At 46.7% G+C, this 12,500-nt stretch overlaps 5 protein-coding genes across 6 annotated transcripts in view; 2 read left to right on the top strand and 3 right to left on the bottom strand.

Annotated features, from left to right (window-relative positions):
* LOC126571709 (uncharacterized) overlaps window positions 1–690 on the bottom strand; it is a 4,322-nt gene extending 3,632 nt beyond the window's left edge. Inside the window, exons 1-2 of the mRNA XM_050230459.1 lie at window positions 676–690; window positions 399–596 (exon numbers count right to left, since the gene is read on the bottom strand). Coding sequence (XP_050086416.1) covers window positions 399–596; window positions 676–690 — 213 coding nt within the window. The remainder of the gene's footprint in view (window positions 1–398; window positions 597–675) is intronic.
* Window positions 691–1,789: 1,099 nt separating this feature from the next.
* LOC126570430 (uncharacterized) lies at window positions 1,790–2,560 on the bottom strand. Its single transcript, XM_050228170.1, has 2 exons — window positions 2,475–2,560; window positions 1,790–2,396 (listed from the first exon to the last, which is right to left on the bottom strand). The coding sequence occupies exons 1-2, from the start codon at window positions 2,558–2,560 to the stop codon at window positions 1,790–1,792; spliced, it is 693 nt and encodes a 230-aa protein (XP_050084127.1).
* Window positions 2,561–6,920: 4,360 nt separating this feature from the next.
* On the top strand, window positions 6,921–7,911 carry LOC126571708 (uncharacterized). The gene is made up of 3 exons (XM_050230457.1): window positions 6,921–6,941; window positions 7,045–7,106; window positions 7,203–7,911. The coding sequence occupies exons 1-3, from the start codon at window positions 6,921–6,923 to the stop codon at window positions 7,909–7,911; spliced, it is 792 nt and encodes a 263-aa protein (XP_050086414.1).
* Window positions 7,912–8,871: 960 nt separating this feature from the next.
* Window positions 8,872–9,791, bottom strand: LOC126569386 (uncharacterized). 2 transcript variants are annotated; one of them, XM_050226428.1, is made up of 2 exons: window positions 9,702–9,791; window positions 8,872–9,298 (listed from the first exon to the last, which is right to left on the bottom strand). In XM_050226428.1, exon 2 carries the CDS (start codon window positions 9,252–9,254, stop codon window positions 8,958–8,960), a length of 297 nt encoding a protein of 98 aa, XP_050082385.1. In that variant the 5' UTR covers window positions 9,255–9,298; window positions 9,702–9,791; the 3' UTR covers window positions 8,872–8,957. The 2 variants fall into 2 exon arrangements, with proteins under 2 accessions (XP_050082385.1, XP_050082386.1); XM_050226429.1 differs by lacking the exon at window positions 9,702–9,791 and adding an exon at window positions 9,367–9,481.
* Window positions 9,792–12,078: 2,287 nt separating this feature from the next.
* The window catches only part of LOC126578374 (uncharacterized), a 1,200-nt gene continuing 778 nt past the window's right edge, over window positions 12,079–12,500 (top strand). Inside the window, exon 1 of the mRNA XM_050240863.1 lies at window positions 12,079–12,096. Within this exon, the coding sequence (XP_050096820.1) occupies window positions 12,079–12,096 (18 nt within the window). The remainder of the gene's footprint in view (window positions 12,097–12,500) is intronic.

The following is a 12,500-nucleotide window of genomic DNA, read 5'->3' as shown; positions in this document are numbered from 1 at the left end:
GTCATTGAGATGGAAAAAGCGGTAATATAGTCTAGAGTAATTAAGGGTAAGCTAAGAATAAACGCACGCAACATAAAACAGGAACATGATGCATTTAAGAAACGTCCATCGGGATGCCATGGTCTATCTGCCTATTGTTGCAAATTCACGGAATTGCACTTACGGTGACTGTGTATCCAACCCAGCACTCTACCAAAAATCATCACCAACAGTGCTGATCGTATGCACAGCCGTATTCCTCTGGAGTCATCCACTGCAAGATGGTGAATGGATATAGCATAATTATCAGCATACCTTGTGAACCCAGAAAATAGCACCGACGCTTACCGTAAAATTTGCATCTTTGTAAAATACTCCATGGGAGTCATTGCTATCGATTCCATTCCGTAACTTGGTACCGGTTTGTCCGCACTATAACCGAGCACCTTGAAATCCGTCTTCTGGTACGTACGGTGATGCACCGGTTTGATGCGCGTCTTCGTCATGTGCACGTTCTTGTAATTGATCGGCACGTGGAACACTAACCGGTCTCCGCTGATCGCCGACTCGCAGCATAGCACACTGCTGAACAGGATCACCATCAGTACCATCAATTTCTGGCAGTCGAAAGAAGGAAAGAAAATGTTCTATGTACAGTATTAGCAGATTTTTTAGCTACTCAAATAGACTACCTACGGTGTACTGATTCATGCTGATAAAAAGTAGTGCAGGAAGGATAGGCTACCGTATACGATCGGAAATATTTTGCCTTTAAACCTCGGTGACTGTCTGATCGAAAGTGACTCTTAAAAGTCGCCTTGCAGTTCCATTTATACCGCTCTCTCATGGGATGCTGGTAATCAGTTCAAATGTTTACATCTTTGCACAACAGATACTACGTGCGAGGCTATTGGTAACGAAATTTAAGACGCCTGATTGAAGCTAAATTTTCAAACTCCTTCTAACCCCTGTGCTACACGATGTACGAGCACCTAGGAATCGAATTACGAATGCAAACGCTGGACTTTCTTCGGTGGAAACAGTATTTCTTGATTTACCTCGCACCCGCTTTTACCTCTGTCAGCAGTGTCGCGGGAAGAAACCGTGACGCTCGGCGAAAGAAAGTACCGGACGCCAGTGCGCATTGAACTGCAACATCATGATTTGTCATTGACATTCGCTGAAGCGCACATCAGTTGCTACTTAACCGTGACACTGTGAAGTTGTCTATTATGCGATCACCCTTTACACGCCCTTCAACGCATCATGATCAGGTGCTTGACCGCGGTTTACGGACTGGGAGTAACCGTTACGTAATAAGTATGTTACGATTAATGAAAATCTAATGGCTGGAAAGGTGCGCCAGCAAGTGTAAGTTCAACCCGTCATGTTTCCTAAACGGTTAATCATCCGTAATCAGCCTAAGCGGTGCAAAATATAGGCAAGAGTGCGTGTTTCGGAATTACCAAACAGTTTTTCAAATGGCTCAATTCAAAGTGGTATTGAATTAATCATTGCACTTAAAGATGAAATCATATTTATTGTTTGAACATAACCGAACTCCTTTTTAAAGATCCACTATTTTTCATTATGATTAAATTTACGGTAATTTAATGTAATACCCGTCTGTTATAATATTGCTGCTATGCATTAAATGATTAAATCAAGCTACCACATTTATTCATTTAATGCATAGCATACAAAAATACATATTAATTCATACAGTTTAGGTTGTGTTGGAAACAAAGTTCATTTTATTTAAATAATAATAGATTTCACGTCATACATTGCGGCTTGATACCAGAACCGGTTACATGACACCGTATGCCTTTTTCTTTTTGGATTTTTTCACTGTGCTCTGCTTGCTATCGGCGATTGACTTTACACCGAACGACTTGTCCCAATTGTAGCCCATGTCCGAGAGATATTTCGTTTGCGCAAAGTTCGGTAGCTGCATCGCCTCTTGAATCATCAGCTGATCGGACAGTTTCTTCTGCTGCCGGTAGTAGTCGCGCAGATACTCCGAATCGAAGGACTCTCGCAGGTCAGTGGACGTGGCACCGGATAGCCCGTGGCTAGTAGGTGTCTCCATGGTGTTCCGGTAACGCATCATCAGCTCCTGTGCTATCTGTTTGGACAGTTTGTCCTGTACCATCGAGGAAAGGGTTGCGGCTGCCGCTGCTGCAGCCATTGCTGATGATCCTGATGACGAGGATAGTGCTGACGATGGAGAAGTGGCAAGGTTCGTAGGAATGGCAGCCGAGGGCATCCACGTACCTGGATCCATCATGTGTGGTTCCTGCAAGCTGGGCGGATATTCCTGAACAATCTTTTTCGGATGATACACGTGCATGTACTTTGTTTTCACATGAACGTGCCGGTTAATAATTTCTGGTACGTGCAGTTTAATGTGAACGCTGTTGTAAGAAGCAAGATGAAACGTATGCGTATGCGTGAAAATGGGTTCAAATGTGAAAATGGTAAGCACCACTTACTGCTCTGTATCCTCATCTGCCATGCACCGATCTCGGAGAAGCGTCGTGAACAGTCCCAAACTAAGAATTATTTGCTGCAGATTCATTTTGCGGTGATTGGGAAACTTTGAGAAATGTTTTACACGAACGAAAGCTATCAAGGGCCACAATCAAACTGATGGTTATGTCAACGCACGCTCTGCTTTAAATACAGTCATTACAAGATCTGCCAAAACCAGTGCCAGAGGATCTTTTGCATCCATTTGACCAGAACCAACGAAGCGTAGCGAAACATTTTGTAGCTTGTAATTGATAGTAGCACCAGGGTCGGGAACTACTCGCATCGTCCACCATGCATGCTGCTTGCCGCTTGCCCTATTGAATGTCACCTGTGTGAAATATTTGTAGCGGAACCATGGCGAGTACGAGACTTTCGTCACGTGTGGAAAATGCTTACCAGTCATCTACAGGCCGGAAGTTTCCGAAAGATATATATTTCACTTCCACCGTGCTGGGCCAGCATCGGACAGAAATGATTGCAGCTGGAAGATTACATCATCTAGTTAGAGATCGTGAAGACATGCTACATACTTTGCATTTCTTTCATCAAACGTGATCATAGAGTCCGAAAGAGGGAGTACCGATCGACGGTCCCGTTACATAAATGCAGAGGAATTCAAATTGAGTTTCTAGTCTTATGATTATGAAGAAACCAATACGTGCTATAAATGCAGCGGCATCCATTCATTCTTAAGAACACCTTTGTCGGCTTATAGCACAAGAACACCACCCATTCGATTACATATAATAAACCGAATTTTCTAAATGCACCCTTCAACGTACGTTAAAGGCATACCGGTTGTTCCTCATTGATTGAATGAGAGCAAGGCCTTCTGCTGGTTCCAGATTAACTTACTCTAATAACAGTGTGCTACCATTTAGAATGGTTATAAAACTCCAACTCAGTGATTATGCTCATCAGATGTGCTACATATTTATTGCTATTCATATCATCTACGAATGGCATTAGGTTAATAAATTCAAGAACTAGAAATCATAATCCTAACAGCGCTTTCCTGACACCTTCGACATTCGATGGTGTAGCATAACGCGGTGTCTAACACCTGCTATGAATGGCTAATATTAAGAAGATTTCTTAAAATAACAGTTCATTTGTGATTCGAAGCATAAATTCAGCTCGAACTGTCAATGCCAACTAAGCGCATTTTGTTTTCGGGGTTTGCTAAGTTGCACCGGTTCGATTCCCGTTTGATGCATTCTGAGGGCTGGTGCAAGAGCAAATGGGACATTTTATTAGATTTAGAAGGATTTTTAAAAGACAGAAAAAGGGGTTCGAGAATTCAGGTCATCGCCACACCAGGGCGCACACCGACCGAAACGATGATGGCTGCTCACAACTGACCGTTCTTGTGGAAAGAGAAAGTTGGTCACCCACAAGCGCGCAACCCTTGCTCCATTACGAGTTTGATTGTTGATTTATTTCCTTACTTTCGAGGTTATTTAATCGAACATAAATTATTAGGTTTAATGATCACAACGAAACCCATGTCGCAGGTATCGCGCCGCCGCACGGTCATGAGTTGAGTTTCAGGCCATCTAGGCATCCGTCACGGGTCAGCGAACTTGGAATGTTCGATCAAAAATGAACAAAAACAGAAAGCAAACCAACATCGCATCCCGAAAAGCGGATTTAATACACTTCGATCCTTAATATGGCTCCCAACTCCGATTCCTTCCGCACCCCTTTTCTGTCCCTTTTCTAGTGCAACCGGTGCACAAGCTCTGTCCCACACTGGTCCCTAGAACAGGAGAGATAGAGAGAAAGAGAGACAGAACAGTTCTTAGAACTGCTCGGACCCACATTTAAATTCGGACAGATAATATCTTAATCTCTTCCCGCTTCGGTCTTCGACCATTTAGACTGGGTTCCCATGACTCCTGCGAGGCATACCGCTTGGAGAACAAGGGTTCTCGGGGCGGCGATGCATTATTTCGTCTCTCCTCCCCGGGGATTGGCCGAGCTAGGAATCTCGTTCGGCAACATTTTTGTTCTTTCTTGTATGGATTCGTTGCCCAAGCGTGTCTCAGGAATTAGCTCGCCCATCGCTGTCCTGTCAACAGAGTTACACAGTTCATCAGAGACGCATTTCACCAAGTGATAACATTCTCCTGACACTTTCAAATGCCGTTAACAGTTCAAGGAAGGAACGCAGGCGCAGGGTTTTTTTCCGAAGCATGCAATCCCATTATGTGCGATTTCCTGCCTATCTGTATTATTTTTAAATTTTTATCTGTGTAATCATTAGTACGTCTTGTCACGAAAATTGAAATACACAATTTAAACGCGAGCAGTAAGTCCTGAAAAAGGAAAGGAAACCTTTCCTCTATGGTGATGAAGGTCAGGGGTAGCTACTACAACATAGTTGACCACCCAACGCTTCACCTATCCCGATTTATTCTGGGCCACTTTCCCCTGAACGACTTATTCATCGTTGATCGTTTTGACCGCGATGACGGCGATGATGACTTACTTAGTTAATTTCGTACGTTCGTCAAGCTGCAACATCATTTTCAATTTCTTGTTCTCCCTGCGCCAAGAACCTTAACTGGTCCGATCACCGGCTGATTGTTTTCTCTTAACCGCCTCTGATAAATGAAACAAACAACCGGCAAACAAACAACCAGTTGTCCTTCACCTGTAGGTATAATTAATGGATCAAATCAAATCACTTTTCCCTGACCCCGCTTTGAGTTGAATGTAACCCTCGTCAGCAGCGCAAGCGGGCAGGGTCTTTGGCTAATGGAGAGGCATCGATCGAGCACCGATGCCGATCAAACGGCGGTAATCATATGTATTACGCTGCTCATCACAATCTTCACTCTCGTTCACTTTCGTCTACACTTCCATGGACCTTTCATGCGTGCCTGCTACTCCCCAAAAACTCCACGTGTTGACCGCAAAAATGGTGAAATGCTTTTCCCTGTCGGCGATCGGGAGCATAGGGAGCGATTTCGAGATGGGGCGGCAACACGATGTCATCGGCATCTTCTAAATCAATGTTATGCCGAACCAGCGGACCAAGAGGGAGGAGGGGCCTTAAGGAAAACATCAAAATCATCAAAGACCCCCATCGAGCCGCGGTAGAGGGCGGAGAATTGAATGAAATTGTAACAATTCCGAGAGGGAATTGTGTTTACCGAACACACAGACCGCAGGTTACATGGTGCTGATGCTGCCAATCATGCTACCGACCCAGGCCACTCTCGAGGACTGGCCGGTGGAGCCGACGGGTGGATCAAAACGAAAGCGAGAACAGAGTGGTCCGCGAGAGATCATATTTAGGGCGCAGCGGCCGCAGCGGTCCACCGGATTTCCTCTCTGCGGGCTTCGATTTTCAATCAAAGATCTTAAACTACTCTCGACCCCATTGAGCGGTGCCAACCGACCATTCCGTTCGTGATCCGTCCAAGATAAGCGCCCAGCCCAGTCCAGCCCAGTCCAGCCCAGTCCAGCCCAGCCCAGAGGCCCCTAGGAGGAGGATGTGGACCACCATCGTTACAACGATTGACAAATTAGCCTATCATAGGCGTATCAAAGCTGTGCACCGTAGCATTTAGAAGCCGCCTCGCGGCAAAAGGCCTCTGCTCCAACCCTAGGGTTAGTGAGAGTGATCGAAAAGTAAAGGTCATATTGGTGTACTTTGGAAGGATGAGATCTAAGAAAGAGGGAGCGAGGAAAATTCATAGATCGGGCAGCAAACCAACAGAGCTCGTACGATCGACCCCTCGGCTAGGTCGTCGCCTTCAGCGGCAGGAGCGACAAGGCAAAGGGATCATTAGGAACGGGAGGCCAGAGGGTTTCGTTGGTCAGCCACGCCACGGTGATCGGAACTTAAATGTCCAGTTTGCTGTAACCTTGACGTGGAAGCGTTCAAAGAACGAAAGAAAGAGAATGAGATGAGATGGGAAAGAATTGTAAAACGAAACGCGAGGCGCATCCTCATGCTCGTGTTTTAGTGTAAAGGAAGCACCGATCTCGAAGCCGGACAAGTCGGGTAGGAGGGACCGCCGGTAGGAGAGAATGAAAAGACCTTTCTTCGATTCTGCCTTCGTGTCCATCGATACAGGGGAGCGAAGGAGCTGGAAAAACCAGAACCAAGGTGTGGACATAATCAGAACGAGAAAAGTTTGGGACCCGGGAAGGGACGAGCATTATAAATATCTCGAGCATACCGCATTCTTAGCCATAACGTATTCGAACCTTTCGCGTGACGGCACCTGTGCCAGCACCAGGATCTTGAGTTGTGGTTTTAGTGATTGTATGATAGACTTTATTTGATTAGATTTGTGATTTGGTGATTGAGGTCGACGCTTGTAGCTCTGTGTTCCTTTAACATCGAGTGTACGTGATTTGTGGGAAAAAGAATTTATTTTGCGGATAAAGTGATGGATATCTTCAAGTTTTTGGTAAGAGCATCGGTTTGGTGCAGCGCTTAAATGGTGTACCGAGTGTTCAGAACTGGCATCTAATTTTCTTCCTAAACGGTGTCCTTAACCATTGTGTTTCCAGTTTGTGCTTCTGCTCTGCACGGCCTCCGCGAGGGCTTTCTGGTGGTCTACACCGCAAACTAAGTAAGCAGAATCTTACCGGGGATGTGACCTTCTTGAGCTTAAATCATCAATATTTCTGGTATTCGGCGTGTGCGCGTTTGAATCATTTCTTTACAGTGAGATACCCCCTGCCAGCAAGCAGGTGCAGTATGTGCGTGCATTCACCTATCAGCCGGTAGCGTTCCCGGCGCATTCGCTACTGGCACCACCGCCATCCGCCTTTAAGTTCATCCAGTCCAGTCCAGCTCTGTTGCCCAACAGTATAGCGATGGGCAAGCAGCAGATCGCAGCTCCCTTGCAAACGCCTAGCCCACCAGCGCAGCCCGCTACCGCTCCGCCAAGCTACAGCAGTCCATTTAGCAGCTTCTTCGGCAGTGCCTTTGGAGGACAGTCTGTTGGATCTTCGATGGCGTCACACCAACAGCAGCAGCAACAGCAGCAACAACAATTGCAGCAACAATTGCAGCAGCAGCAGCAACAACAACAGGTGGTACCTCCCCCATCAGTGTCGCAACAGATTCAGAATGATGCACCAAGTTACAACCAGGCTGCACCAGCGCCACAGCCACTCCCAGCGGTTCCTTCATTCTTTGGCCAACCGCAGTCACCGCAACCGAGCAAATACCCTTACTTTACAATGGATCAGGTGCAGTACCTTTCCAGCTTACCAGCGAGCTCACATACGCCACAGGTCCAGTTCGTGCCCTGCATGTGCCCGATTGCGGTCAATGTCCAAAGCCATGGGGAAATTGCCGATAAGCGGTTAGATGAGACACCGACAACCGATGCGGAAGTAGTAGCACCAAGTACGGAGGCTGACAAATGAACCACGAGACGTGACTAACATGCTAGACCCTATCTCGTCCTCCCGTTATCATTTGGAGAAGAAAAAAAGGATGTTCCGCAGTGCCAAACACGATCCTACCAGTTCCCTACGCTGGCGGCTCTGGTGCTGATGCGTTGTGCTATTTATATTTTTCCACGGCGATTAACTTATTGAAGAAGAACTCATCGATTACTCCGCGTAGGTCTACAACCGCCTGAAACGAAGCTGAACTATTGTGTATTTATGAGCCAGCATGTTGCATCTTGAAGAAAATGTCACCAACTAGTTTTAACGAAACGGAAATCGAAAGCATAAGATAATGATTAATAAAGCGATAATAGGTTCTTTGAATTCCGGAAATGAAAGGCTTGCGGCGTCTGTCCCTTGGCATCATAACTCTGACCCCCCCAAAAAAAGATTCAATTAATCGTTCCATTCATTGGAAAGAAAGAGAATGAGGAAGATGAAATCAATCATTCCCATCCACTCACTGACCACGACATCGGGTTCGAATTTGTGAGACTGATTACCGTATCTTTCTGTGTCTGATCTACATTCTTTTGTTTTCCTTTTGGCCCAGTTCTTCTAGCCTCCACGCCAAGTCGGCAGCGGTGTGGCGTCTGCGTTATTAATCATCCGTGCCATCACCGCATCAAGGGATTCCTCAAGAAATGATAAAAAAACAAAAGTGGCCAATCGATTAGTTTCGATGAACCTGCCATCGAATGCCAAAAAGACCATCAATCATGTGGAACATGTCGACGGATGTCTGTCAATCAGTCAAAGTGAAAATTTGTTGGCGTTTACTGGCAGCTGAGGATGAGACAAAGAAGACTGTACCCCGTTCCGTGCCACCGGCCTGCTCCTGGTCTCTTGAAATTCAACTATGCATACCAGTTCGGACCTCCATTCAATAGAAATATCGTATTCGAGATTGCAAAAAGGAATCATAAAACAGCTCTACTTCATTTTATTCAACATTGCTGATAGTTGCGCGCATCTTCGATGGTCTCTTTATCCATTTCGAGGATAAACAGGTGACAAATCTAGTCGAAGTTGAACCGACGTTTTCCATCGAACCGAAATCCGTAAGCGGCTGCATTCCGTACCTCTACCAGGGCTGGGTTACGATGGGCGTAGAAGCTACCGTGGGCGTGAGCTGGCCGTGAATTCCCATTCTTTACACCGTACATCTCGCGTGGATAGAACGCCTCGAAGGTTCCGTTCGGTGGCACAATGTTGGGAATTTGCGTGTCCGTTGGATCGTATGACTCCACCACGTGCTGCGATAGTGCAATGGTCACCAGTACCACTAGCACGATAACACATCGACCAGACATCATGCTGCTTAGCTTCGTCTAACGGAAAGGCAGGATAGCTTCAGGAGCTGAAATTGAACAGATGGCAAACCGGGAACTTAAACCGGGATCCTACACTTCAACCTCACTTGGTCACTTGTCTGTTGTCGCGACACGGTGTTGACAGACCGGTTCCGATGCCATGTGCGTATCAAGATATGCAAACCATCGGCACTGGCCTTCAGATCGACACTGTGTGCGGTTGAGCGGCCTGTAGTTGTGGCCATCACTATACTGCACTCACGAGCGTCCTCCGCCGTACAGCTGTCCTCGTGAAACAATGTGTCAATCTCTACCACGATCGCCTACGATCCAGAAACCGATCGTCAGACAGCCCCAGCCAGCCAGCCAGCCAGCCAGCCAGCTCCCCCTCCTACTCGGCCCTCCTTTGTCGAGGGTGATTCACCGCATCTTATGCTGTCTTACTCTCACCTTTTCTGCTCACACGTGCGCTTCTCGTGCGCCGATCTGCAGGTGCTGCGATGGCTATATGAACCAAGCAGTCCAAGATCACTGCTCTCCTCTCAATCGGCTGGTCGGGGGCTAATGGGCTAGGTTAAGGTTCGGGATGTATGTTTGGATTCACGTGTATGAGGCGCAACTGTGCGAGGTCAGTTTCACTGGCGCTCGAGATGAGCGTGCTAGTGAGATGCCGCTGGCTCCGGCGGGGGCAAGCGACGCTCTTCTTAGACCATGCCATCACCATCACCCGCTGCCATCACCATCACCCGATAGCACCGGTTGCGTTTTGGGAAGGCAAAGTGGATTGACTACTTTCACTAGTCATCGTGCCGCAGCCGCTAGTGTCTCGTCTCGCCTCGAGCATAGAGGCTGGAGATTATTTGAACTGTGCGCTAACATACAACCATGCGATCGTCTGCGGAGTCGAGCATTTTGTAGATATGCAGAGTTTCTAACACACAAAAAAAACCCGGCGGGACACGAATATTCTGTATTTTGAGGTCGATCTTTGAACGGATGCCTTGTCGATTGGCGAAGAGTGCGTCTCAGTACTGCCTACGCATAAGTGAAAAGTTATGTTTTCGCACCATTAGGATGCAACTCCCTCACTCGATCAATCAAGCGCACCTCTTCCGCTCCGCAATTAACACGTTTAACGGGTGCGCACCGCAACTTTTGGATCACTCCGTTATTGCAATCGTGGCCAAAGTCCGGAACCAATTTCGTTCGAATCTAAGCAGAGAACACTTTGGGTAAGGGGCCATGTATTCCGATATGCAGTTTTGTTTCCGACATGCAGATTTATGATGCTTCAAAATAAATTGCCTGTTAGGCAAGGGACCTAGTTACTTCAACTGCTGGCTTTTAATTTACAAGGAAGCTCAGCAAATGGTTCGATCTGTGTGAGATACGAATGGCTAGTAGCCCTTGTACAAAACATATCAAATTAGTTACTTCAGGCTATTTGCTTCGATTTCTCTGATCTTAACTTGTCGATCGATCAAACAGACACGAACCCTGTTTAAGCAGAGCGTGAGGTGCGGGTTGTGCGACTCACTGTTAGCACAACTTAATTACTGGCGATGGCCCCCGTTGGTAAGAGTTTAAGGTGGCCATAAATGCATAATCGCCTTTTTGGCCAAATACGCCATACATGTTAGATAATGGGGTCCACCGCGAGTGGCGGCTAGCCATTCATTATTGCTAGAAAGATCACCCCGATCGTAGGGCTATCGCGTATGTCTGTTACCCAATGGTAGGCCCAATTCCTCCACCATTGCTGGCTGTCTGTCCAGCCAGAGCCAGAAACACCAAAAGCCCAACATAAACTATGCAAATATGCACGCAATGCTGCGCTTGGAACGTCTGCTTTGCGTTGCTTTCCACGCGCTGATTGTGGCCACTCATCAACATGAAAATGATATCTTATGAAATATTGCAATAAAAAAGCACTTTTCCTTATGATCCAATACCAGGCTGCGGGACTCAATTTGCTTTACATTTTATTGCTATGAAGGCAACGAAATGTTCACAATTCCCTTCACATGTTTATCGTAACACGAAATATCAACAAGGACATGCAGATTCCTTCCACAACAGGGGGTTTTTAAAAGTGTTTCAATCTAAGATGTTCCTCAAACAATTTTTTTATATTTTTCTGCAACAAATCATTCGATCTGTACCATAATTTCTAAGCAATTAAAAGACCAACTTAATGTACCGCTCGAGGAGGTGTGCATAGGAAAAACACGTTCGGCGGGTAAATAGGAGTGGGGCAGCCGATCCCTAACAGCTACTGGCACCGCAGTCGCCGTGCGTGAGTAAGGGAGAGAAGTGAAAAACAAAACACAAATCGTGCGAAAAAAGGGCTGGATGCATGCATATCCTCCATTTTCCAACGGCACTTAAAGATCGGAGGAGGGAGGCCCTCGGTTAACGTGCGACTTAACGCTAAGTAGCTTAAGGTCGGTGCATGCAAGGAAGGTGCTCGTATGTTGAGGGGAGACCGGGTAGGTAGGGAAGAGGCCGGAGAATGGGCCACCCGCTCCGCAAATGGTAGCGCGGTAGTGCCTCGGGGGAGTGAAGAAAGTGGAGGCTAATTCATAATGAGCTGGGTGATGCATCGCCGGTGCATCAATTCTATCGGTCTTCCTTTTTCGGCACCTGGTGGCCTCTAGTTAGCCCCCATTGCTGCATTGCCACCACCACCCCGTCGGTCGGTGGGGGTGTGGCGTTGCAGAGCTGCACTTTGGCGAAGTATAAAAGGCTAACCATATCAGGGGAAAGGAGTTCATTTATTCATTATCAGTTAGCAAGTACAGTCCTACAGTAGATTTCCAGCACAAACATGAAGCTCAGACTTGTGGTGAGTGTAGCAGCAGTGACCAAGCCAGTGGGCTCGTGATGTGAAGTGATTCTATCAGTAACAAAGAAAAAGAAGGAATTTGGTTTTAGGCTTCTTGCCATTATCCGCACACTATATTGCAGTTTACGTGGCGGTTTATGAGTTCCACGTTTCACTGGAATGTTTGTAGAGCTGACTAGCAAAAGATTAAACGTTTCGGTATTAAAACAATGTCACAATGAGCGTGATACTAACAAGGCAGAAAATCCTTGGTGAACATTACGAAACCCACGGGGAAGTAGCAACCGTTCCCTTCTTCATTCCCGCCCGCCTGGTTTGCCTCATTGAAGCGAGTAAAAATGTTATTAATGGTGCGCGCATGGTAGAGTTAGCGGGCCATTAGACCCCCGAAAGGCTAATGAGCG

The sequence above is a fragment of the Anopheles aquasalis genome, chromosome 2 (assembly GCF_943734665.1).
Source record: "Anopheles aquasalis chromosome 2, idAnoAquaMG_Q_19, whole genome shotgun sequence".
Taxonomy (NCBI): domain Eukaryota; kingdom Metazoa; phylum Arthropoda; class Insecta; order Diptera; family Culicidae; genus Anopheles; species Anopheles aquasalis.
This window is presented reverse-complemented; position numbering and strand designations above follow the sequence as displayed.

Bases quoted from the DNA above. Each gene is read 5' to 3' on its own strand.
- LOC126571708 (XM_050230457.1), top strand. From the start codon at position 6,921: ATGGATATCTTCAAGTTTTTG. The intron at 6,942-7,044 runs GTAAGAGCATCG...TTGTGTTTCCAG, and splicing joins TGGATATCTTCAAGTTTTTG to TTTGTGCTTCTGCTCTGCAC. The intron at 7,107-7,202 runs GTAAGCAGAATC...ATTTCTTTACAG, and splicing joins TGGTCTACACCGCAAACTAA to TGAGATACCCCCTGCCAGCA.
- LOC126569386 (XM_050226428.1), bottom strand. From the start codon at position 9,254: ATGATGTCTGGTCGATGTGTTATCGTGCTAGTGGTACTGGTGACCATT.
- LOC126570430 (XM_050228170.1), bottom strand. From the start codon at position 2,560: ATGAATCTGCAGCAAATAATTCTTAGTTTGGGACTGTTCACGACGCTT. The intron at 2,397-2,474 runs GTAAGTGGTGCT...TTCTTACAACAG, and splicing joins GCAGATGAGGATACAGAGCA to CGTTCACATTAAACTGCACG.